We start from the raw sequence: 26479 nt of genomic DNA, 5'->3' as shown, positions 1-26479 counted from the left end.
TTTTGGCTATTACTACAAATATACCCCTGTGATTTAAGACTTAAGTTAACATATAACATTGTATTCACTACTGTTCAAAAATTCAAATGTTGTATATGTGTATTTTTAAGAGGTCTTTTATTCTCACATGGCTGTACTTATTTGATCAGAATACAATAAAATATTAATAATTTTGACATACAGTATTAATTAAAAAAAACAATAAAAAACTCAATTTCATATATAATTTAAAATGTCTTTATTCCTGTGATAGCACAACAGATTTTTGAGCAGACATTAGCCTAATCTTCATTGTTGTTTTCAGGAGTCTCAAATAATTTTAAAATTCAAAAGCATTATTTAAAAAAATTACAAATATCTTTAAACATTACACACTGAAACACTGGAACAGTTTAATGCATCTTTGCATCTTTTTTACTGCTTTTGTAAAAAAAAAAAAATTAATTAAACTGCTTAATTATACTTACTAGCTAAAAACCATATAGTTGACAGCTGATTGTATTATCAAAAACTCAGTATATTTACAGTATATTTAAATTTTGAACCAGAGCTCCAGTACTTCTGTGTCACCACTCAAGTCACACAACAACTTATAACTTAAGACACGCTCATTCCTGTAACCAGAAATGAGCCCCAACTTATGAAATTAAACCAGCATATGTCAGACAATATCCCTGGAGTCTTCATTGTTTAAACCACACAATGGCATTTATAGACTGCTACAGACCTACAACTCAAGTTTGAATTTTTATAAACCTCATCTTATATTAAGCGTAAAATATGTACAGTTTTTCATGACTTTATATTACTCAGTATAACACAGTCATAATACAAAAGTCCATTGATGAATTACATCCAAATTTCTAAAGCTGAGCTAAAAGAGGCACTGTAATACCTGGTGTTGTTATTGAACGTTGACATAAATCTTGTTTAAACTTACTGCATTCAGACTCAGTTCTATCATTGTTGCGTTACATTATGATGAGAAAACGTTATAGAACGCACTGAACGCACTTTATAGAAGCATTCAAGAAAGAAGTACCATGTCGCCATCTAACGTTAAACTGCAAACGTTCACTTTCACAGGCCATAGTTAGAAATGACTTTGTTACTCCATATCATAATGTGTGCACACGCTTAAATGTCAGACTGTTCACTTTGACTACTAAAAACGCTGATTTAGCGACGAGACAAAAGACAATGCTTTTCTTTACGCATCTGCTCTCGGTGTTTGTGAAATTCACAACGTCACATGACACAGACGGTTTAACTTACAGCGTGAATTTTGATACTTCACCTCAAGGTAAAATAAGTCCAAAGGTTTTATCTGAGAATCTAAGAAGTCCTCATAAGTGCGAAAATCTTCCACGGTTTCTGCCGCAAAGACACCGCTGTCGTCTTCCATCTTGTTTACCTCGGGTTATTCCTATGGTAACAGACAGAGCTGTAGTAGGATACTAGCGGTTATCGTGTTTTCCGGGTGCAAACCAATCATGAACCGATATAAATTCTTAAGCCCCGCCCATCCAAATAATCGCGATTAGCAGGAAATTAGAGAAATTCACGTTATAACATCAGTTTGTTTGTTTGCAATGCTGCTTCTTAGAGCTCTAAAGCTAACTATTATTTCAACTATATTACAAGTAATAGCCTTCTAGAGAACTAATTCGGCTTTGAAAAGAGTGGCTGGAAGTTTAATTATGCATCCAAAAGCTGTTTTAAAAATAATTTGTGTGAAAGAAATGTCAGGTCAATGTATGCTTATGTGATTTCCTTATATGAATATATTATGTGGTCTGGCACTGTCTCGTCTTCTGGTTGCATAATGTAATGTAATATAATATAATATAATATAATATAATATAATATAATTAGAATTCTATATTATCATGTTTGTTTTGAGAATCTGCCTCATATTTTGGAACAATTCTAAATGAAAGCTTTAGGATTTTTCATGCAAATTTAAAACCACTGTGCGTCATTGTTATGTCAGAATGAAAGACAAGGTGACTGATTCATTTTTAACAGCAAACATTAATTATTAATATTTGAAAAGTTCCTTTATGTAATCTATTTTATTTTTATTTATTTATTCTGGCCGAAGAGTTTTTTTCTTTTGTCGTTTTTCTTTGTCCTTTTGCCCCTCCAAAAAAATCGATTTTGCTTTACAACATAAAATGTCTAATGATTAAACAAATGTATTCATTTATTTTAAAGGATGTGTAAAATAAAATGAGCAATAAGCTGATAAAGGTTTAGTAGATTTTGACAGTTTTAAAAAATTGGGGTTGTTTTAGGTTTTGCGCATCTTTACTGCATTAAACATGGATTTAGTGAGAGCTAATTTATGGATTGGACCGAAAAGCTCTGTTAAAGCACAGTTTGGTGGTGTTATTTCTTGTCTCATTTAAAAATATTGAGAACATGGCAAGCAATGTTTTGCCAAGTCAAACTAAAATGTACCTGTGGTCTAATACTTCATCCATAACCACTAGGTGGCACAGCTCTTCAAAATGTTATTAAACAGTTCTACCAATTTTGCCATCTATCTAAACTAAATTCAATTTTGTTATAAGGACTTTCAATGGCAAAGATTGTATTCCCATGACAAGTCATAATCCTGGTCATGGATGTATATCTTGGCATATATTCAGGCAAGTAGAAGAAAGCTTTGGAGCCATAGCACTGTTCAGCATTATGGCTCATGCAGACACCATTTGATGTGGATGTCTTGACCCCTGTATTTCAACCCGTTTGATGAGACACTGTTGTAAACCATTTTCCAGTGGAATGTCTGACCTCCACCAAACCCTTGGATCAGTCCAACAAGGTAATGGCACAAGCCAGCTGTTATGTCAATTGCAATGGGCAAGTCTTTAGACACAGACGTTCATACCGCCGCCGTGCATGCGCGATATGGATTTTGGCCACATTGTTGATTCTTGCATAATTGTGTGCAACAAGTGAGCAAGAATAGTTGTGGTTAAACCTTTATGATCTTTTAAGGATTTCTGTATATTCCCATTCTAAACACAAAAGCACAACATTGTGGTAGTTTGTAAAAAAAGACAATATCCTTAGAATCATTTTAGGAATTATACACAGGATGTTTTATTATAGCGAAATGTTTATTAGAAATGAATTGTTGTGAAAAGTTTGGAAATGGATTATGGTTGCAATCACCTGTAAACACTAAAGATGAGTTCCACACCGTTTTAGTGTGCCCCACTTGACAGTTATAGGGATATTTTGTGAAGGGTCATACCACGACTGTCTGTCATTTGATACACCTATGAGCAGAGCTCATAAAAAACACAGAGCAGTCTCACAAGACATGTTTATCCTTGTGAGACATTGCTCTTCTGTGGAATGCACTGGGGTCGCGGCAGGATTTTAATTTCATGACAGTCAGCATCTAGCCTGATAGTTTTGATGGACAGACATCTAGTTGTTCAAAAAGAAGAAATATGGACTTTTTATGCAAATAAGCAATCCATGTGCATGATTCAGCCCAGAAGCATTCAAAATATACCTTCTTTTTCCTGTACTGTTATTCGCCTTTTTAAAAAATAGATTTGCATATTACCATCACAAACATTATAAATTTTGGGAGCTGGATAACTGTTTGTGCAAAAAAAGCTTGTAGAGACATAAATATATTGTATAAATACTGTGAGGTATAATATAAAAATGTAGTTATATTTTGTAAAACCACTGAGGACTATAATGCAAATCCTCTTGTAATGCAGCTGTAGTTCAAATATATATGATTTTCAGAAGATCCTCATGAAACGCACATCGGACTTCAGAAGTTCAGTCCTGAAAATGTCTTGTGATTGGCTGATTCAGCCCGTCGACGTCTAATGTACATGATGACCGGAATGCTCAAGTTATGTAAGTCACGCAAGTACTGATTATCCTGAAGAGAAAACTGGTTATTTCAACAAACCAACTTTTTCCCAGCTTCTCTTTTTTTTTTGCAAGATTAGTCAATGTTAAGACAGCGCCGGTTTATCCGAATCGAAACTTAGGCCAGTATTTGACTACTGGTCGATTCTTCTTTCCGCTGTTGGCCGCGACTTTTATTATAGAGGGTGTTGGTGGATGTGGAGGTGGTTGTTTTTCCTGCTCTTTGTCTGTTATTGTGAATCCTTGTTCAGTCTTTTCATGCGAGCTCATCCTCGGCAGAAAATGTGTAGACACGTGCTGCGACTTCACTCTCGGACTGGACCCCATTTTTGCTTTACCTCTCTTGTTAAGTGCCACGAACCACTCTCTGCCAGTGCGATGGTTCTTGTGGACCACTGAGGCGTACGTGTTGTAGCTGTTCTCCTGAAAGCGCTCCCTGAACTTACAGTCATCTGTGAAGCTCTCCTGGGAAAAGGGACAGGAAAAAGGGGGAATGAAAAGATACAAAGATAGAAAATCAACAAGTTGTTCAGTCTGATACTAATACTCCTCTGCATGTTGATGGTCATGTTAATATGTCTTGAAACTTGGCTTTCAACACGGCCTGTGAATGATACTAGATCCCTCTAATGATCTCTGTTTGTTCTTCAGCTGGAGTCCAGCTGCAATGGTGTTTATTTAGTGTATGGTTTCCTGTACTATTTGTACATCTTACTTTCAAATGAGATAATAACTTTTACTATTACAAATATAAATGCAATGGCCATAAGTTTTTTTTCTGCAGGCTATTCAGCAAGTTTGTTAATGTGAGCCCACATAAAAAAATAGATCATTGTTGCGTACTCCAAAATGGAATTAAACAAATCCATTAGACAAAGTAGCGTTTTATATAATTTGTCATGACTTTATAGACAGAGAAATAGGTGAAGGATTATGAATGTCTGTGAGCTTTAATTTTCTGTATTGAAAGGATAATAATGAGGTATATATGTATGTATGTATGTGTGTGATTGTGTGTATGACAGTAGAAATCAGTAGACCCAGATAAAACAAATACATATTACAGTTGTGTTAATAAGATTACATGCCCTTACATGATCTAAAAATATTAGGTAAAACCTTTCAAATAAAATAATATTTTAGTACTGGCAGGAAAATGTCACAAGAAAAATAAGTTCCACAAGAAGATAATATTTTAATATAATCTTTTACAAATGTGTTTCACACACACAACATTTTTTAAAAATATTCTCACTAAACAATAATGACAATTTGCATCTTATGTAGTTGTGTATGCGTTTCTCAATATATTTTCCAGAGTGGCAAAGCTGGATGTCAATCATATGTAGTATTAGACAAAAACAAATGCTGGGAGAACGCTGTGTGTAGAGAGTGCTGGGAAATTAAGATTCGAGTTGTGCATTAGTTTTAGTGTTCCTAAAACGTCTTTAATTCATGTAGCTTCACCAAGGCAGTACTATATAAAAAGTGTTAATAATTAAAAAAATAAATAAATCTGCAAAGGGTATGTACACTTGCGAGCAGAACTGTGTATGGAAGCGATCAGCTTTTGTACTGTGCTTCAATTTTACCTCAGCAATAGGCAGTGCCACAGAACATCAATAAAGCTTCAACACTTTGGGCGCACAATAAGTAATTACTGTGCACACACTTTGTAGGATGCCACATTAGCAGCTGCTGGAGAGAGAACACTTTGTGGCCTGATTGAGTTAGCCCCTCATAAAGAGAGCTAATGAAAAGCAGCAAGCAGATTATAGACGCCGAGGCCCAGAATGAAGCATTGAGGGGGTTACAGAATAATTGCAAGTCTTACTTTTATCTCCTAGCTCAAAGTCATCAAAACCGACTTTCCAATCAAAGACTGGGGTGACTGACAGAAGCAGAGCTTCGTTTGTGTGGGCTGAAAACTCATTAGGCTATGAAATAACTTTATCCAGGGCACAGGAAAGCAGGACACAGGCTTGTTTGTAGGCAGTCTATGGTTATGCGCGAGCCTCTCTCCTTAGGTAGCCTTTCAGAAATGCGACTATACGCTGGCAAGACCAGACATCCATTAGACCTCTCTCTTGTAAATGTTTTTAAATATCTGACCAAAGCTCGGATAATTGAATTAGATGAATTTGATCAAATCAACACTAGATAGCAGACATGAAGCAAACTCAGATAAGACTGCTTCATTACTGGTCGGTTATTGTTTCTTCTCCGGTGCTCTGTCGAACGTGACTCCTCTGTAGGTGTATCTCGTACTTGAGACCACAGCTCATTTAAATCGGAGTAAAGAATCGACTACAACACTGAAGATAACCACGGTGTTTGTTTTCCTGTTGCTCGCTTGATGTGAACAAAAAGTGTGTTTTAAAAAGTGTTTAAAAAGTGTTCATTAATGTAAACAGCAGCTTATATCGACAACTGTAACAACTGAATTTTGGCCTCACTCTCTAAAAATACATCTGGTGGGAAACTATATCATGAATTTAATGAGGGTCACTCCCAAGTAAGAGGTCTTGCATAATTCCCAAACTCTGAAATAATAAAACTGTTCTGGTTTGCTGAAGAGTGCAGCAAAGCAGAAAATGGTGCCATTACAATATTTTCTAAACATGCCAGTCACGACTTGACCCACCATAACTTCACAGGGGCTCTCTCCCCTAAATGTGGTAATTTGCCCCAAAAACATCTGAACGTTTGTTTGATTAGGGTACATGGTTTCTGTCTTCTGGAAGTGCTTTATGACCGCTGTTTTAAACAGCAGCCAGCTGTTGAGGATACATCCTTTTATGACATTTTTTGGGGGGTTATTTCGATCCATGTTTGAAGAGATAGAAGAAATCCCATATGTCTGTTCGGGTGTCTGCAAGCAGTAGACATTTTATTGTTAAGTCATGAACTTGCACAGCTGTTTGACCTGTGTCTGTTCTCTGACAGCTTTCTTTGTGAATATTATCCACAAACAATCCTTTCTCAAGATTTCCCATACTGCGGTACCTCCGCTGTTCGGCCTCGCACCACCAGCGCTGAGCCATTATACCGTTACAGGCACAGATACGAGTAATTACATCTTGGCACCAAGATTTGTTCCCATTCCTAAGTATCACTGTGTGATTCAGAATTGTTTCCTTTACCTTTAGACCATGTGAGCAAAGTTATGTTTGAGTCACATCTCTGGCTCATAAGCAATCCACGTTTCATGGAATGGGAGACGGTTGCATCTCCATTTCCCTCTTGGTTTCTCACCCGCTCTCCGTTGTTTTCTTAATAAATGCAGTGACCTCTTAAGCTTTGCAAAGATTATGTTAGTAATCGCTTGCTGGGTAGGTCACAAGACATAATGTACATCTGTCTTCCTTGCCATTATCGCAGCAATAAATTGCCACTATGAAAACATCTAAATATTAAATATGACAGACAGTGCAACAAAAATCAGACATTAAGTCATTTGATACTCCTTTGGTTAGGCCGACTTGTCTATGAAATGAAGTGCTTGGGGTTTAAAACCCAAGCTGACAGCTATTAAATAAGCCTGTGCAACTGTAGCTGGTCTGAGGAAATGAAACCCAATTCAAGTCTGATGGAGCCGCTGCAGCTGCTTTAATTACAGATGATGTCTGCAGCAGTTCGGAGGCTAATCCTCAGATTTATCAGACTACTTTATTATCCGCCCAATAAGAGATTTCCCTAAAATTGTGAAACATTAATGTGAAATAGGAAGTACAGAAAAATGTATGTATATATATACAATTTTTTTATAAAATACTTTTTATTCAGCATTTTTATTATATCAAATAAATAGCCTACTCTTTTTAACTTAAAAAAAAATCCTACTGAAATATTAAGCATATTATATTATATGCAATATTGTTATAATGATTTCTGAAGGATAATGACACATACAATTTGAGTAATGGCTGTTTCAGCTTTGCCATCACAGGAGAAAATTACATATTAAAATATATTAACAATATTTCACAATAATATTGTAAAAAAAAATTACTCTCTTGAATGAATTATATCTTATGCTCTCTTGATTTGCAAAACCAACAACAACAACAAAAAAATATTATTTTATTTTATTGTTATCATTCTTTTATTGAGTTTATTTATTTATTTATTTTTCCAAAGACAATTGCTATTATGGGAGAGTTAAACATTTCTCATTTTAAAGCTATATGAATGCGGCTTAGAGTTCCATAGTGTTGCTTGCATGTTAAGTGCCCTTAAAGCTATCCAACTTTGTTTACACACATATTGATTCCCTTCCTTGCAAGATTATCAACTACCCCAGACTCGTTTTAATCTGCTCTTCCCATTAACACATGCTAATAAGCTCTGCCTTCTATCAGACAGCCCAGACCCCTGCAAAGCCAGATTGCTCTGAAACTGCAGTGTCTCTGCTGCTTTGTACAAGTCTTTGTAGAGAGAATTTGCAGAGGCTCACAAATATCACAGTAAACCGAGATTCCCTTCCAAAGTGTGCATGGGGAGCTTTTGTTCTGCATATTTGGCTTAGTTTACATCAACTTTTTTGTAGTGGAAGAATAAGTGCATATTGTGTCACACTTACAGTTGCATGAAGCCTCCCTCTCTTGTTCATTGCTAGAAATCGGTTGCTGAAAACCCCTCGGATCCCTATGACCCCCTGAGACACTGCAAACAGCTCCAGCACACCTACAGATTAAGAAAACACAAATATTGCTGCGACGACTCATGACCTTTATATCCCAAGTGTCAAAGGTCAAACAATGGCTATGTTCACACACAAGCAGAAATTTGGTTATTAAAGAGAGTGATGACTGCATTCTTTAAAAGTCACAATTTTGAAAGCGGGGTTTAGATAATATGTGCAAGTTGTTGACTTACGCATGGCACAAGGTATTATTAGTTGATGTCGTAACTTATATCAACCTCTCTCGTGTTTTTTAAAGGGTACTGTATGGTTGGAAAATGATGGGGTAGAAATAAATGTAAAATGTAAAAAAAATAACTGTTTTAGCTTTATATCTTGGAGGTCAAAAGCAGATGTTACACAGAAGATAGGAAAAACATTAAATTCCTTAATACACAATATGAATACATAAAATAGAAATAGATTGACATTTGGATACAGCGTCCATCTTTTTAATATTGATTGGTATTACTGGCATTATCGGTCATTATTGTTTGTTGATATTGGTTAGCCTGTATTGTTTCAGAGAGATGTTTCAGGTCAACGATGTTTGCTTTCTAAATATTCTGTCTGGCACATGGACTTAACACCCACAGCCAAACTCAAAGTCCTTTTTACTTTAATTTAATTTTGATCTTCTGTTTGACAGTAGACCCTCTAAATAGACCTAGTACTATGGTATGCGTATCCAGCTATTCAACCATTAACAGAAATCTAGTGCATGGCATGCTAATGATGCCACTCACTCCAGCTTTCAGCTCACTATAGCATTCTGATCTCAGCCGCTGCACCTGTTCCCATACCTGTAAATAAACATCCGCTCCAAACAAGAGACTCCAAGCAGAGGAAGCACTAGTCTAGCATTCATTCAGCCAGATCAGTCTGCAATAACAGTCACTTGAACCAGTAAGTATTTTTGCATAGCCCATCAATAAGATTCTTGCAATTACCTCTATAACTGTTTAAACATACATACCATTAGCTTTTTCTTTTTTTTAGATTCGATTGGTCGTTTATTCTGGCTTTATATAAGCAAGTGTCAGTTATTGATAAGTTTACCGCAAGCACAAAATTGCAATCGAACATCGTGCAGCCACACCAAGTATGAAAACGAGGATCAATCAGTCGCTAATTTGAAAACTTAGAAGTAAACACGTCCGTAAACGCTGGTAAAAGGCAACTTACTTAACGGATTGGCTTCGTGACTCCCGTTGACTCTTCCATCGGGGTGAATCTGAAGGTGGAAGCCTATTCCAACTCTACAGTACAGTCTTCCAGTCCTGCGCCCTGATACGCGCCCTTCCCCGACAAGTTGGTGCTCCAAATGCGCGCGTTCAGATCCAGTGAGCACTGCAGATCGAGGCAACTGAAAGAGGAGTAAAAGCAGGAGAGGAACGTTCATTCTTTCCAGAGAGCTGTCTGTGAGCGTGCTAGGCCACTTCCAGCATTTTGCTGCTGTTCCAGCGCTCTGAGGTAACTCGCTGTTTCACTGGTGGGCATTACCCCTCGGCTGCAGGAGCTGGAGCAGATCTGCTGGCAAAGAGATATTTATATCACAAATGATCTCACTGCTTGATGCGTGCCTGAGATGTGCAGGACGCTCTCTCTCATCCTCAATTTATATCGGAACATTCAAACCGTCCTGAGACATATGCGCCGCTGGAGATGTAGCTCCAAACGGCGCGTCTTTGACCAAGGAGAGGAATTTATTTGTACTTTAATAGGCTACATGGGTTAGTGACAACTGATCGTGATCAAACGGAGACATATGTTAGGAATCTAGTTTAAAACACGTGGAAGGACTTGTAGTCGTGTTTTGAACGTGTTAGGCATCAATACAATATACTGAATAGCTCGATAAAAATGCATTTAATGTCAAGTGGAGTAACCACGATGAGGTATAAATTACGAAATGCTGTTATTTTTAAAAAACAATCTATAATCTTAATTTTACTTCAACAATATGTGCATTATACATAATAAATAAATACGTACCTGCAGACATGTAAACATACATACATATGTAGCCAATAAATGTTTTATTATCAAACAGCATTTTATGTTTGTTTGTTTTTCCTCACCAAAATACATTACTATAATTTGGGGTAAAGGTTGCACAGTAAAATCTCTTCAATTTTTTTATTTATTTAATTTTTTTTACAATTAATAAAGGATTTTTGACTGATAAAATACAGTACAATAAATTGTTTGGCACAGGCGCCACCTATTTTTTTCTTCTTAACCCCACATAAAAATATAAGCAACTCCTAATAGCCTACTGCAAACGTGTTTATTATAAGAGGATATGTGTTTTTTTGATTGGTGACTAAGAAAAGAGCGTCACGTAAATGGACCAAATACATCTTTAAGCATGTTACGCACGAGGAAACATATATACAACTGGGTTTACAAACAAATAATTTATGACTGGAAGAGATGTAAAATGCACAGAGATCGTCAGGACGCGGTGTAGTTTTGCTCATTACTGTTATAAGTTCTCAGCACTGACTCCTTCTGGGACAAGCAAGCAACCAACTTAAAATATACAACTATGCAATTATTTTTGAAAAGAGGACCTTTAGTATGAAAACTGACTTTCATATTAAATTATTTCATTTATATGTGTTTACACATTCGGCTGTGAAATCTTATAAAAAAAAAGAGGGTTTCTTTTTCATTCTTCTCTTAGTCTTCTCTTAGTCAGAACATAGCAATAATGTTTCTTTTAGAGAATGCAATTTCAGTTTTCCTACATTTAACATTACACTTAACGTTTAGTATTTTGTATAAAGTGAGGACATGGACGGTGTAATAATTTTATGGACAATACATTGATTTCAAAGTGGAAATGATGCTATTTCAAAAACTAATGACAGGTAAAATTGTAGGAATTTGTGACTCGCCGTGAGACAAACTTTGTGTTACATGGATTGATTTGTAGCATATGTTAATGACAACACAGACTGAAACAAAATGTATTATTTAAATAACCAGTTTGTTACCGTTTCATTAGGACCTTTGAAAGCTTCTCGTTTTTTTTCCCTTATTATGTCTCTATTAATTTAAACAATAGTGGTGTCCGGGCCAGTTGTTTCAGCACAGCTACCTGCAGAGAGAAACGCAGCAGTACACATTTTCTGCTTAAAGGACAGCACAGTGGGAACTTCATGGTCTTTTTAAAATGTCTGAAACATGAATTTCAGTCATCTACACACAATATTGTGTTATATGTGAGATTAACCTGGACATACACATAGATCACAAGATCGCTGAGGTATTATCATTCATATACATATTATTTAATGCAAGTTATTTAATGTATTCGTGGATATTTTAACATTCATAGCTACTGTGAACCGGTCAAGCAATTTGTTTTGTAGATAATTAATAACTTAATGCATGAATTTGCACGATCCTTCTAGATTTTGCTCACAGCATCTTAGGTTACCTTTAAGATGCGATGGCAGCCTTCAGTAATTTGAAAGGAATGTGTCCTGAAAACTTTAGGATCTTAATCACTAGATGAATGGCTGAGACATGGAGGTCTGTGATGTCTGTTTCACTTGCTGCACAACACGGATTGATCACTTTAATGTAAACAGTGTAGAACTGTTTACCTCCCAAATTGTAAAGGCCATTTGTTTGTGTTGGACCCTCCAGTAACTGCAATGAGGTAATACCCCAGATGAGTATAAACACTGATGATCCTGATTGATTCATCAACGATCCTGGCTTTTAACAACTCCGTTGTATCATGCAGGATTTTCTCTCTCGGGGAAGAATCATTTGTTATTGTTTTGGCACAAGCGTTCATTATCTATGAATTACGCTTTTGAGTAACAGGGGAGGAGATGAGTTTTCAGGTACTGCCATGAGTGACGACGTCTGGACAGTGTTGGGACTCTTTGGTCCACTTAAAGATTATTATACTCAATAATTTTGTCTGTTGGCTGATGGTTGTTAGCTCACATGGTTTGGGAATAATCTTGTTATTATTAAGTCTCCTTGATAGATGATGCTTTTAGAAGCTGTATCAAATGTACAGTCAGTTTGAAAGGTTTTTTATGAGCAAATATTACATGAATTGTATGACTTGCTATGTTTTATTATATAATGTAGACGTTAATAGATATATGTGCAAATATAGGACAAAATACATCCTAACCCGTAATGAATGTGGGCAAGTATTTAAGTTTAGATAATGAAAAAGTTCTTTAGGGTTTCTGCGGATCTTAAATTTAATGGCATTAAATGTTGCATTCATTCATAGCCATATATATATATATATATATATATATATATATATATATATATATATATATATATATATATATATATATATATATATATATATATATGTACTATTTTGTTTTCCAGTACAAATATCTAAACACATGTAAACAGATTTGAAATGTTGCTTTCTGAGAAACTGAACAAAGTTGGTGATTAATAAAAAACTAAACAAAAATGTCAAATTTGGTGTGAAAACTTTCATACTGAAGGTCCTCTTTCCAAAAATAATTCTATAGTTCCAGTTGGCATTTGTTCTTGTTTTAATCATAAATTTCCTACCTTTTAAAAACAAGAAAACTTCTTACATCATTTTGCTTTTCGGGTAAATGTACCATGATTTAAGAATCTTTTTTAATGGAAAGCAGAAGAGTTATTGGAGAAGATGTGTGTTCCCTTCACTTCATTCCTTAAATGGTCTGTATTTAGCGTAAGGGTCTTTAAAAAGTCCTTCACAGAACTTGCAGATTTACCTTCACAAAACCTGCAGAAACTATAATAATCAGTGTTATTTTACAAGCCCTTATACAGCCGCTGATTTGGGAATCACTGATATTTTTTAAAGTCCTAAAGTAACAAGGGAATTTCCATTAGCTTGAGGGTGTTTCTCTGATGATTCGTGTAGATTTCACTACTGAAATAACAATCAAGTCGCGTATGTGTTGTGACCCCTGAACCACTTTCTCAGCCTTAGTACTTTGCAAACGTGCCTACAGTCATCTGAAGCATTCCACCGCAGCAAGGCGGAACAGAGAAGGTTTTTGCTCTCAATCTAGAGAGCCATTTTTCAGCTGTACTCTAAGGGTCAAAGATTCTCACCCTATTCCCTCCTCCCATTCAGAGTCGGAGCATGAGGCGACGTGAAAATGGCCACGCATTTCAAACACGTCTTTTCAAAACAGCCCACGGATCAGCCCGAGCATTTAATCTGTAATAGATCTAAACATTTGCTTTGGACAAAGTGGTACCCCGTTCATTTGTGAGAAAGCCAGCGCTGTGTTTTTGCAAAGTGTCCGAGGGCATTTGGTGAGGAACAAAGAAGCACCTGTTCACTTGTTACAGACAGAGCAGCCTGTCAGTGAACTCTCTGTCAGCGTAGAGCCATCGGTACCTACTGATAGATTTGGCAAGATAAAAACGAGCAGGGTAAACCTTGCCTTCACCTCGATAGACGCCCCAGTCAGAGGTAAATAAAAGGTTACCAGTCCACTTTTAAACAGTGTTATTTGCCATTATGTGGGATCTGTAACTGCAGCATCTTACAACGGATGATTAAAAGTATCGTTCATCTTTATATTATGTATTAGTTTAATAATAGGCTGTTCAAGAAGTTGGTGTATCTGTATGTGGGTATATTAAATAATTAATATTTTTTATTCATGTGTGTGTACTGTGTGTATTTGTTATGTATAAAAAGGCAATATTTAAATGTGATATTAAATATTATATATGAAAATATGTAATTACCTGTATACATTTTTACATTCATTTAATTTATAAAAAATATTATACATAAATATCTGTAACATATTTTTCTTAAATATATGAATGCACGTATGTGTATTTATTTATACATAATAGGTAAATATAAATCACGCACACATATAATGTAAACAAAAACTATTATTTTGGATGTACAATATAAATAATGTACTTAGGTATGTATAAACATAATTTTGTAAATTGGCTTTTTTTTTTTTTATCAATATGCCAAGATGACCCCCAGCTTATTTACTTACACAGTAACATAGAAAATAAGACATTTTTTAAAATATTTGAATGTATATGACATATTTTTGTCATTGAGCCATAATTAAACAAAATAAGGTACATAACTAGTATAATAAATGATTGTAATATGAAATATTTAAAATTGTTCAGATATGTACATTGTAACCCCTTGAAGAATGCCAGTAATCAAACTATATAAATGTATATTTCCACTTATGCATGATTTATCCTTTTGAACAGCGTATTACACTATATTTAGAAATTCGATCAAAAATCCAATTTTTATGCATTGATGAGAGCTGAGAGTTTGTTTCTCGTCGACCACCTAGCTTCCGAACTACCTCTAATGTCCAGCAACAGCCTTTTTCTGATACATCATCTACATCTAGCTCTCTCGGTGCTCTATGCGTCTTCCTTTTGCTCCAGGCTTCATTCCTTCGGGTCATAGTTGAGGCTACGGAAATTGCTGGGCTCTCTGATGTGAAGTCCTATCCCTCTTGTGTACTAGAGAAATGCATCTTTTGAAGTCTTCCCGCCCCCCCATCTCTAGCCCTTATTCCTATCTAGTAAAACCAACAAACAGTCACCGTTCCCCCCCCCTATCACCAATCAACAGGGAGTTTCCTGTGCACTTCCCGCAGCATAAATCCACCTTCGGGCCTACCTGACTGCTTTGGCTCAAGGCGCAGTAATCAGAGCTGGACACTCGAAATGCCTGCACAGCGCTGAAAGATTAGTTCCGTATAGTTTTACAGTGGATTTCCGAAGGCCTATATTTTACCGCTGCGCTTAAAGCGGCCTCTCTCTGAGAGCAGCACCCTGTGCACTGTGACGAATGACCCAGAGCAAGAAACAACAACAAACCTGGTGGTAGTCAAGATAAAACGTGTGACCTATACACCGCCTTAGTAAAGCATACAGCTTGTTCCTGTTGATGACATATAAATCACGGCCCGGCATGACCCAGCGACGGCAACGTGATGGTGCTGGTGTCTGTATTAACGGTGCATGAATGACTGGTACATCTTTTGTGCTCTTGCATAATTTATGTTCGATTGCGATTCACCACGTTGCATTAGCGGAGCGAACAACAGCTGTGTCCGACATTGTTAACGGCTGAGCTACTGACACCTGCATGCTCAGTATAACTGTAACTATGGAATGGGAATGAGCACTTTGCTTTGATTTCATATGCATGCAAAACATAAATCTATGTCTAAAAACAGGGCGAATCCATAAGCATCAAAGATACACGAGAAATCTATTCACTTTTCGGCACATTAATAGCATTCTTTTACCAGACATGATGTATTTATTTTAGTGCTGTCAAATGATTGATTACATACAAAAAAAAAAACCTAAATGAAATGCACACACATACAGTGTTTATATATTTAAAATATTTACATGTATGTATTTGTGTTCATATAATTTATATTATAAATATATTTTATATTTTATAAAAATTACTTATTTTTCTGAAATGAATACATTCATGTTATATATATATATATATATATATATATATATATATATATATACACACACACACACATATATATATATATATATATATATATATATATATATATATATATATATGTGTGTGTGTGTGTGTGTGTGTGTGTGTGTGTGTTTACAAACATTTATTACACACAAACACACAGACACACTATATTATGCAAACCTTTATTTTGAATGATTTTGAACAATTCATAGATTGACGGCACTAAAAGTATAAAAAATACATTTTATAAGAAAAAAAGAACACCATTAAAACTTTACCATGAAAAATTTCACAATGGAACTTGCCATTTCTTTGTAATTATTTGTGAAATAGCAATTTCTGAGTGAATATTGGTTCTTTAATTGCACTTAATATGGATAGTTCACCCAAAAATGTATTAATTAAAGTCATTTACTGGCTTTTTATTGTAGAACTCAAAAGAAGATATTTTGAAGAACGTTTCAGCTGTTTTTGTCTTGCATGAAGAAAAAGAACCTTTCAAAATATTCTTTCTTTAACTTTTTCTCTATTCTTTAACTCTCCCTTTAATATAAAAAATAAAAATAGCCTCGAAAAAAACATATACTTAGGGTATACAGAGTAAGCAAGAAAAGAGAGTGAGCATATGATGGCTAAAAATTAATTATAATCTGTTTCTTTTTACTTGAAGATTTGGTATATGACCCATGAAGGACAGACGTTTGAAGAGGAAGGACAGGTGCAGCTTAAATGCTCGCTCGCTCTCAGATCTGTCTATTACTCTCAGCAATGCTTAGAATTTGCAATTCAGACGCACAGAAGACAGGTACAAACAGTTGAGGAGGACAGAGAGCATGCTAAGTGCAAAAGCATGTCTATGAAGCGGATCTGTTCATCTTTGAAGTGTATGCTAAGTGTAAATTTGTCCGTGTCAGCGCGCAGGAAGATTGAATGTGTCCCGCTTTAAAATAACTTAAGCAGCCTGTTGTTCATATAGATAGATGCAACCGATGGTAGGCATCTGCTGAAAACATACACATGTAGATTATTGATGCTAATTATGTATTTAACTGCGGCATTCATTGGTCTAATATTTCGTAATATCTGCTGCCGTACATTGGAACTTTCATCTTTCTCATATCAAACTACTGGCTCATTTATTAAAGTTAGCATGGAACAGAACTTACCGTCGTCTTTTCATCCCTATTCTCAAAAGAGAAAAAAAAAATTAGACCCAATATGTCCACTGGGAATTATTTGGATTGCTAGATAGTTGCTAAATTGTTTGCTAAATTGCTGGGGTCTCATATCTCATATCTTTTGAGTGACAGATTGCTTCTAAATGGGAAGAAAGGGAGAGAGTTAATGCTTTTGGGAACACTTTATTTCGATAGTCCACTTTAGACATTCTACTAACAGAAGTTTGACAACACATGAACTAGCAATCATTAGAGTACTAGTGGACTGTTTGCTTAATATCTTCTAATACTGTATTTTAATGAGTCCACAACATACAACATACCAGAAAGACTATCAAAATAAAGTGTAACCATGCTTTTTATTAAAAATGACAAGTGAACACTGTCAGGCAATAAATATCTTCTGTAAGTAAAATGATGTGAATGATGTGCATAGATAAATAGTAATAAATAAATAAATATATAATAAAATAATAATAAATAAATTAAATTATATATACTAGTACTAAACTATTTTTGTTTACATAATATATATATATATATATATATATATATATATATATATATATATATATATACATACATAAAGCATATCTTTTGAAAATATTTACTTGAATTTGTGTATATATATATTTCTAAAAATCATGTCTCATATAAATATATTTTAAAATATAAGCGTAACATATTTTTGTTACATGTATACGTCTGTGTATTTATACATACATGATAAATATGCAGAGCGCACGCATCCACAATAAATGTTTTTGATTACTTAATATATTTATATTAAGTAATCAAAAACATTTATTGTGGATGCGATGGATTACTCAGTCGATCATTTGACAGCAAAATCAGTCCATATGTTCCACCCCACAGAGAAATGCAGTAAATCAGCAGTTATAAATCATGCATTTGGTTTTCTTATGCTTCTCGTCACGGTCTCGGATGTCGCTTCATCGTTAGTGTGAATCATCTATAAATACCATGCTCTTATACATACTGTTTGAGATCGGTGCGTTTCGCACAGATCTATTTTGATGCGAGGGCCCCTTTGCCAAGACGTTAGAGAACAACAGGAAGATGAAGGGAAGAGACAGATGCAGGAAGAGCGGTTCACCATAGGACACAATCACACGTAAAGTATGAGAAGCGGGCCAGCTAGGTTAGCCAAGGGTGACCACATTGGCCACATGTGAGAAGGGTATAAACTGAGCCTGAGCGAGAGGTGCTGAGTGATACCGTGACAAATGTAACTGGAGCTTATGAAGGGACGGATGACTCCAGTCACAAAACATGGCTCAGGCAATAAATATCTTCTGTAAGTATAAGTGACTATCATCATCATCTCCCGGCTCATTACCTCATATTCTGGACTGAATTGTTCAATGGCTTTTCATGATTGGGAAAGGTTTATTTTTAGGTCTTCTTATTACATTGATATCCCCAAAGTTCGGCACCTTCATTCAGCAAGCTTATATTCACTTTTTATTTTATGCTACATGATTAAATCACATCGACTAATTCAAAACCTGAATTATTTGAGTTGTTTTGCATGTGGTTACTTCATGCTTAAAATGACTGAACGCTTTGTCTTTGCCGAGTCCCGTGTCGGCCGTTAGGTGGCAGGCTAAGGCTCTACAACATCAGGCAATCGCAGTTTATTTTTAAAAATCTTGATTTGGTTGAATTTTTCATTGTAAAAGCTTGGTGTCACTGTTGAGCTATTTTAACAGCTTGTAGCTCTCTCTCTCTCTCTCTCTCGGCTCTTTGGTCTCAAGCTCCACAGCGCAAGTTCTGACATTCATTTCTTTTCGAAAAAGACGATATAAAGCTAGCGAAACAATAGAAAACGGTCATTTGATGTTTTATCGTCTAATAAGGAAAAACAATAATTGTAAATCACAGTTGATTGTGACAGACTATATATCGACTATGCACAGGTTTTTATTGTTGTAATTATGCCTTGTATTATAAATATGTAAATGTCTAAATCGAGATCAGCCTATATATTTTTAATTAGCCTATGAGTGGGCGTTTGTCTTTTTTTTCTGTTATGCATTAGGCCTGTGCAAATGTACAGTTAGCCTTTCCGCAACATTAAAGGCTGTTGTTTCTATTTTTTTCCGGTAGATTGTTTAAGACTACAGTCTGTTTCACTTTTTTTTTTTTTACAGCAGCTAATAACGGAGTCAAGTAGTATTTGCTTTCATCTTAATTTTCCGAAACACGCACTTTACAGGATCCTAATAACACGCAGCGCGAATTAAAGCAAACGAGGAACACTTTTAATCGCATGCTGTTGTGACGCTAAAAGAAGTCGCGCGCGTGTTTAGTACAGCAGCCGTTTTTCGTTTATTTTTTATTTATTTAATATGCTGTTAATTAAAATAATATTTAGCACAGCGGAGATCGTGTTTCTTCGAGGGGTTTTGCTAATTAAAATATAAATTTCAGGGCTTCGTTTTCACGTGATGAGAATGCATCGAAGTGGAAATGTTGTTGTTAATAATAATAATAATAATAATAATAATAATAATAATAGCCTAATAACAGGCCTAATAATAATAATAATGTTGCTTAATTTAATGAGTTTCATTTAGGCTCATTTATAGTAAGCTATTTAAATTGTCTATTTATTTATTTATTGGACAGTGTGTGTTTCCCCATAAAAAACCGACTATGCTCTAATTCCTTAGTGCACATATTACAGTCGATGGTTGATGAACTGTATATTTTACAGTTAATAAAGAATGGAGGCATATTAGGCTACGGCAAAATCACCGAGACAACGACAAATATCGCGTATACGGGATATTTTGAATGAATTATTTTAAATACAGCACCAAGCATCGCTCTGCAGTCCTCTGTTAAGAGGCTCAGATTACACATGCACACGTTTGCGATGTTTAACATATCATTTCATGTCATTTTATAGCCAGGCATAATTAATCACACAATCAGTTGAAAATAAAGCTATTTTATTGTCAAAGCATTCAACATGATTAGATAAACTATCAAATAGTAAATTTCAGTAAAAGGAAGAAACACTGAATCTATTTCTCACAGACACAAAATATTACACTTTGTATTCAAACAAAACAAGTATTTACATTATTTCGAATAAACTGCATCTTATACCAATAGCTATAATTTACATGCACTCTTAAATACACTTCAACATCATGTTCCCAATGTTCGATATCCTTATGCATATAGACATAACATGTCATTGAATAACGTTCAATGAAATGATCTGCATCTGAATTGATTTCTATACATTATACATTAATATATACAAAATTCAAGGTACACTTACATTATCATTGTCCCCTTTTTTTCAAATAATAAGTGCTTCATATAATAAATAGATTTTAGGTTTTTAAGTCAAAATGCATCTTCATACACAAAACGTGACATTTGAAGAAATCAAACCATTTAAACAGTAATGTCTTTTGAAAATGAGAGCAAACGTGTTGGCATTACTCCTCCAGATTAACCTTATTCCCTTTTGATTTAAAAAAAAAATGCAAGAAAAAAGAAAGGAGGAAGGAAAGAATGAAAAACAAATAAATCCCCAAAAATTCAGTTGTGAGAAGTCATGTGCCGGGAAAGGTGGTGCCGCTCCCTGAAAGACTCGTTACAGATTGGACACTTTAACTTTTCTTCTCTTCTTCTTTTAACAAGAGGTTCCATGGCATACTCCTTTTTGTGATGCGAGCGCATGTGGTAGACCAGGTCAGAGGTCATGCGGAAGGAGGCATTGCATTTGGCACACCAGTTCTGGGCAGGCAGACAAAGGGAGGTAAACGAAGGTGGCAGGAGCGTGAGAGCAGAGGGCATTTGCAGCTGGATGGGGCCTGAGGTCTTGGGCCAGAAGGCTGTGGCGTATAGGAAAGGGTTCTGTTTCGCAATGCCACCCGGCACGGGGCAGTTGCTGCCTAGTTCAGAGCCTTGGAGCTTCGCGGCGAGGTGGTCCGCTTGGTAGAGTCTATTGGAAGAGACGGTGTCGCCCACCGCAGGATGGCAGTCAACTGCCGGCAGAAGCTTGGGTGCCATGACAAGAGGTGATAGCTGCGAGAAGGTGCGAGACGGCTGGCTAAAGGCACTCTTTCTCTCCGAGCCTCCACCTCCCTGCTGGGGCACCGAAGTGAAAGCGCTGCCAATTGATGAGGTCTCCATTCGGGATTGCGGGGGCTGCGTCTCGCTCAGAACCTGTCTGATGTTGAGGTGCTTTTCAGCCGTGTTGCTGGGCCGGCCAGCCTCCTTGTTCTCCGAGTTGGAGCTGGAGTTTTTACCGCTGTGCTTCAAGCTCTGGGGTGACTTCTTGACCTCGGTGAAGGCGCTCCTCTTGGTTTCCGTCGACTCCGAAACAGAAGGCGAGAAAGCCCGCCTGCTCTCGTCCAGACCGTACGCTCCACGGTACTGCTGCGCCGAGTTGGCCAACTCCTCTTTGGACTTGGGAGGCTGAGATAATCCACTGTTCCTGCTGTCCTCCATGTCAGAGAACTTGCGCTTTCCAGAGTTCTCGCTTAGTATCTCGGCCTCTTTGTCGCTCGGCGGACTGGTTCTGTTATTCTCCAAATCCCTGGCTAGATTGTGGAAGTCTGTGGACGGCTTTCCTTCCTGTGGATTGGAGAAGCCGTCAGATCGGCCCAGTTTGGGACTGGACCTGGCAGGAGGTAGACTAGCCTGGTCACTGGCATCCGTGGCCTCCTCCTCTGGGCTGGCCATGCTTTGTAGTCTCTTAGTGCAGCGGAATCTTAAATGAGCCAAAAAGGGAAATTCGAACTGGAAACGCTGGCTACAGTCTGGGCACAAAAAGGGCGACGTACCTACGTCAAATAATTGGTTGGGGAAGAGAAAAAGGAAAGTGGCATTTTAAAAGAAACGTCCTTCAGCAGGTACACAACGACATGATGATGCTTCATTTTATTAACACATCATTTTAAAAATACATTATATCTATAAATGACTGACTTTGTATCATGCGTGCATTTTCGCATTTACGATGAATGGTGATATATTGACTGAGTATTTAAACACAAACAACTGCTATTTTTCATTTTAAAAATGCTAAATATCAGATCACATGTTGATCTCCGAAGTGTACCTTTACTTTTGGTTTGATTTCTGCCAGGGCTGAGCAGCAGCAGTTCAATGAGATCCTTGCCATACCACACCAACAGCTCTTCATCTTTCTCTATTCTCCTCAGCGACCTGTAGAAAAGCTGGCCGTTCTTCACATAGGCCTCTAGGTTCTGTTCATCTCTGTCTCGCGCCGACTGAACCAGCCTCAGCCACATCAGGCCTTCCGAGGAACTGTTGGCAGCTGAGGTGTCCACCTGCATCCAGCAAGCATTTTAAACATTTAGTTAAAACATCAGAAACATCAGCAAATACATATCAGTATTTTTTTTTTTCAAAATGATAACATTTCTCTATCACAGTTTTTGTATATGTACAAAAGATAAAAAAAAAAAACAGGCTACACATTTCAAAGTCCTGCTGGAAATTAAATAAAGCGTGACCATACCCTGAATATGTAAGGCGCCGTTCGTTTGTCTGTGGACTTGAGAGCGATGAAGGCGATGCTGTCATACAGTGAAGTGTGACTCAGAACACATGGGCCGAAAATGGCATTTTCCGGGATGTCACAGGTGGTGTACACGCTGGTGAATATATCCGTTAAACACTGCTGCATCGCTTTCGCGTCGCCGTCCCAGCCCAGTCTCTGCGAACTGGATTCCTCCATCATTTGCTGCAAGGCAAAAATACGAGTGAATTAAAAGTGAACGAACAGAACCGCGCACAAGTCCCTATTTCTCAATTATAAAATGTATGTGTATTTTTTTTGTTTGTTTTTTTTTAAAAAGCAATTTTCCTAGTTATCATTACGTGCAGTGCAATCTCCTGAACAAACCGTTTAATAAAATCTCCCAGCACGCAGTCTTACTTGGGCCTGTTTATTTGTTTTTGTTGATTTTTTTTAAAGCTATTTCTCTTCGATTGTTAAATTGGGCCTATGCATTGTTGGTATTTTTATAGTGTTGTTATTGTTGAAACTTTAATATAGACTATTGCATGTCATTTCATAGGTATGCTAATCTAGCCTTTATTATGAAATATAAACGTAGAATTAAATAGTTGTATTCTGTAAAAAAAAAAAAAAAAAAAACCGAGAAGGTGATCGAAAAGAAGATTATTTCTTAGAGTACACTGTTTCTATTTAAAAGAGTGACCGTGACAGTATTACGTTAATAACTCTAAGTGCGTATTTTCCGATTTTTCTTTTTCTTGAAGGAAATGTTTTGCACGCCTTTTACAGGGATGAAAATCTGGCCTTGCGAGACCCTTCGGTCTATTTTACCGTCGAGGACCGTATCGAATGGATTCAATAGCACTGTCAAAGTCACCGATTTCACGTCAGCTAACCTTTAGCTCCGTTCTACAAGAAGGAACGTATGTCTCCTTATTACCATAATCCACCACTTTCCTTTTGAGACTTTAATTAAGGCAGCACGCGGAGTTAATTATTTCTTCTTCTCCAAACCCCCGATGCACATTTACACACGAGCCGAATCTCTCGTAGCGTGAGTCGCAGTTCACTCGCGTAACTTGTTTTTGGCAGCGTTTGAAATGTATTTAATATACAGCCTATTGCATTGTTCGTATCTCTTTTAACAGTTTTATTATAGTTTTAACACACACTACCAGTGCGGCATATTGCTGGGATTTTACACGATTTCTCCGCTATTTGATCAGGTCGAAAAGATAAATCGTATGAAAAAAAAAATAAATAAATAAAATTACTACATTTAGTTTGCACAGCAGGTAAAACGCAGTTCAAATTGTTTCATTTTCAGACACGTTTATTAAAAAAGTATAACATTTACAAAGTCCTTTACAGTTTTTACAGGACGCGGTTGTATTTATTAGTGTTTGCTGCTCAGCTATAGCAGGCTATGGGACACCGACGAAACTGTGGAAATATGGGGTAAAATATTTCCGCAAAGCGTTTAAACGTCAATGTATTTAAGATGGAGATACGCGGCTATTTCAAAGACGAGTCCGGCTCTCGATTGCATTACCAAGACACAAACGCTTAAAGTTCCCTTCATCCATAAAAAGCCTTAGTGTGAATTTTGCCCTTCCTTTCACGGTCCTCTCCTTTTGTAGCCGTGAGGTCGCAGTCTCACTCCTGAGAATCACACAAAGGACCCAATGAATATGCATTTCAACTAAATACTAATAGACCCATGAATATATGCGCATTTCTAAAATAGAGGAGACGAACCCATTGACCTCCCATTTCGAGTTAAAATTTATTGCGCTGCTTTTTTTTTTTTATCTGTGGTCTTGTTGTTATTCCAACTTTACGACTTTATGATGCGCGGCCAGTTTCCCTCTCTCGTCTACCATCTGCGGGCTCTCTACGCGGTCGCGAGGATGCTGCACGCAGCCCCGTGTATTACTAGCCTCCGGCTGTTTTTATTGCAAAAATCGTCATGACTCACCATGGTGCTAGGATAAAATAATCCACAAGGCTTCACGATTGCCGTCAATATATCTTCAAGTATGTGTTCGGCGTCTCCGACGAAGTCCGTGCAGTCAGTACATTTCCCCGTCTGTTGAAAGTGACAGTGTTGCCGACCGTCTTATGATTCGCGAGCGCAGAGAGGCGTGCAGATGGGGCCGATACACTGACTGAGTGGCACCCACATACACACTTTTTGTTTGCTGCACATAATCTGCCCAATGAGGCGTGACACGCTTCGTCTCCTCCCTTTAACTCTTCGGTCGCCGACAGTTAGCTAGTAGATGCAGGGTGTCTGTGCTGAAACGTAAAGTGCACCGCAGTCAATAAAACAGATGCGTATTACACATCTCATATTTTCCATAGACAAAGAACGTTCGCTAATTTGTTTTCCAATTCATTTTAATGTTGAAGAAGAAATGATGCTTGTGCTGTTTTTGAATGTATAATGTAGTCTTGCTGTAGGCTATTCGAAAACTGGACGTTGTGGTTGCAGACTTTTACTGGTAATATACAGGTTGCATGCATACGGGGTGGCTTTTTAATGACTTCATAACTATAGTCCTATATTATGTCAATAATACATCAGCCTGTCTCTGTTTTTTCTATCTTTTGTTACAGGCTTCTGTTACCTATATGTACTGATTATAACACAGGAGGCATAATGCAAGGTGGCACATGACTTTCATTGTGGCCAATAATAACAAAGACAGAGCCCGGTTTAACCGTACAAACGCCACAAGGGCAACACATGTGACGCCAAAAATAAAGCAGTAAACAACAACATGCAACATACAACTCCAGTAACTTTCACAACAATAAAATACAAACAAATGTGATGGTTCCAGCAGTGATTTTTAGGAATACACCGCCAAAGGGAATACAATTGTATATTACAGTAAGAAGACAGGTAGCCTACTGTCTTTTAAAACATTGTAATTGAAAACGCTTTTTTTTTACGCAGCATTTCCATACGTTTCCTTTCATAACAGCCTAACTGGACTGTTGTAGTCTCAGCGAGGGAAAATCGTTTTACTGATGTACGTGCCAATAGCTAAACGGGCAACAAAAAGTTTCTCTATGTGACACTGAGTGCCTTTATCCCACAGCTTCCATTAAACCGCGGACGATTCCTGTCTTCGCTTGGACTTTTGAACGTCCAGACAACACGTCGCCACTCGCAGCGAGTTCAGCTCTACGTTATGTCGTTGTATTATAATTATCACGGCTTTTTTCGGTGTTGGTTCGCCAACTGGTGCTCTTCTATCGGTACTTATCTGCGTCTGGGGCGCTCTCTCTTTCGCTTTGCTGCAGCCGGAGATCCGGCTCGTGAGCGCGGAGGCTTGTCGCGTGCACACCTGCTGTGGCGCTCCATCTCTAGAGGAGAGAAGCACGAGAGCCCCGCGTGCTCAACCTGACCCCAGCACGATTGGATTGTGATGTCTGTATTAACATCTGTGGGAGACAGCAGTGAGTATTCAGCCAGCCAAGTGCACACACCAGAGTTTCCTTCAACATACTGCGGCGGTACGCGCTTACAGCCCCGCTGTGTTTTTAACCGATGTGGAGAAACGTTTTGAACATTAATCAGTCTGAAGATTTGATAAGCCCCACAAATCAATAGATTTCTTTATGGGGTCTGTTGG

At 37.0% G+C, this 26479-nt stretch overlaps 3 protein-coding genes across 4 annotated transcripts in view; all 3 read right to left on the bottom strand.

Moving 5' to 3' along the window:
- Window positions 1-1436, bottom strand: part of cfap299 (cilia and flagella associated protein 299) — a 44471-nt gene extending 43035 nt beyond the window's left edge. The window contains exon 1 of the mRNA XM_043238658.1: window positions 1298-1436. Coding sequence (XP_043094593.1) covers window positions 1298-1405 — 108 coding nt within the window. The 5' untranslated portion in view covers window positions 1406-1436. The remainder of the gene's footprint in view (window positions 1-1297) is intronic.
- A 1689-nt stretch (window positions 1437-3125) lies between these two features.
- On the bottom strand, window positions 3126-10092 carry fgf5 (fibroblast growth factor 5). The gene is made up of 3 exons (XM_043240474.1): window positions 9779-10092; window positions 8492-8595; window positions 3126-4374 (listed from the first exon to the last, which is right to left on the bottom strand). The coding sequence occupies exons 1-3, from the start codon at window positions 9993-9995 to the stop codon at window positions 4012-4014; spliced, it is 684 nt and encodes a 227-aa protein (XP_043096409.1). The 5' UTR covers window positions 9996-10092; the 3' UTR covers window positions 3126-4011.
- Window positions 10093-20260: 10168 nt separating this feature from the next.
- On the bottom strand, window positions 20261-25115 carry prdm8b (PR domain containing 8b). Of its 2 annotated transcripts, none has more exons than XM_043238346.1 (4): window positions 24814-25115; window positions 22833-23057; window positions 22416-22641; window positions 20261-22131 (listed from the first exon to the last, which is right to left on the bottom strand). In XM_043238346.1, exons 1-4 carry the CDS (start codon window positions 24814-24816, stop codon window positions 20882-20884), a joined length of 1704 nt encoding a protein of 567 aa, XP_043094281.1. In that variant the 5' UTR covers window positions 24817-25115; the 3' UTR covers window positions 20261-20881. The 2 variants fall into 2 exon arrangements, with proteins under 2 accessions (XP_043094281.1, XP_043094280.1); XM_043238345.1 differs by having other exon boundaries at window positions 22410-22641; window positions 24814-25058.
- Between the last annotated feature and the right edge of the window lie 1364 nt (window positions 25116-26479).

This window comes from Puntigrus tetrazona, chromosome 5 (assembly GCF_018831695.1).
Source record: "Puntigrus tetrazona isolate hp1 chromosome 5, ASM1883169v1, whole genome shotgun sequence".
NCBI classification, from domain to species: Eukaryota; Metazoa; Chordata; class Actinopteri; order Cypriniformes; family Cyprinidae; genus Puntigrus; species Puntigrus tetrazona.
This window is presented reverse-complemented; position numbering and strand designations above follow the sequence as displayed.

What these genes read in the sequence shown, in the direction of transcription:
- fgf5 (XM_043240474.1), bottom strand. Translation starts at nt 9,995, where the DNA reads ATGAACGTTCCTCTCCTGCTTTTACTCCTCTTTCAGTTGCCTCGATCT. An exon ending in TCACGAAGCCAATCCGTTAA is followed by an intron (nt 8,596 to 9,778) that starts GTAAGTTGCCTT and finishes CTTAATCTGTAG; the next exon opens with GTGTGCTGGAGCTGTTTGCA. An exon ending in GAGGGAGGCTTCATGCAACT is followed by an intron (nt 4,375 to 8,491) that starts GTAAGTGTGACA and finishes CCCTTTTCCCAG; the next exon opens with GAGAGCTTCACAGATGACTG.
- prdm8b (XM_043238345.1), bottom strand. An exon ending in CGGCGCCTTACATATTCAGG is followed by an intron (nt 22,642 to 22,832) that starts GTATGGTCACGC and finishes TGCTGGATGCAG; the next exon opens with GTGGACACCTCAGCTGCCAA. An exon ending in AAATCAAACCAAAAGTAAAG is followed by an intron (nt 22,132 to 22,409) that starts GTACACTTCGGA and finishes TATTTGACGTAG; the next exon opens with GTACGTCGCCCTTTTTGTGC.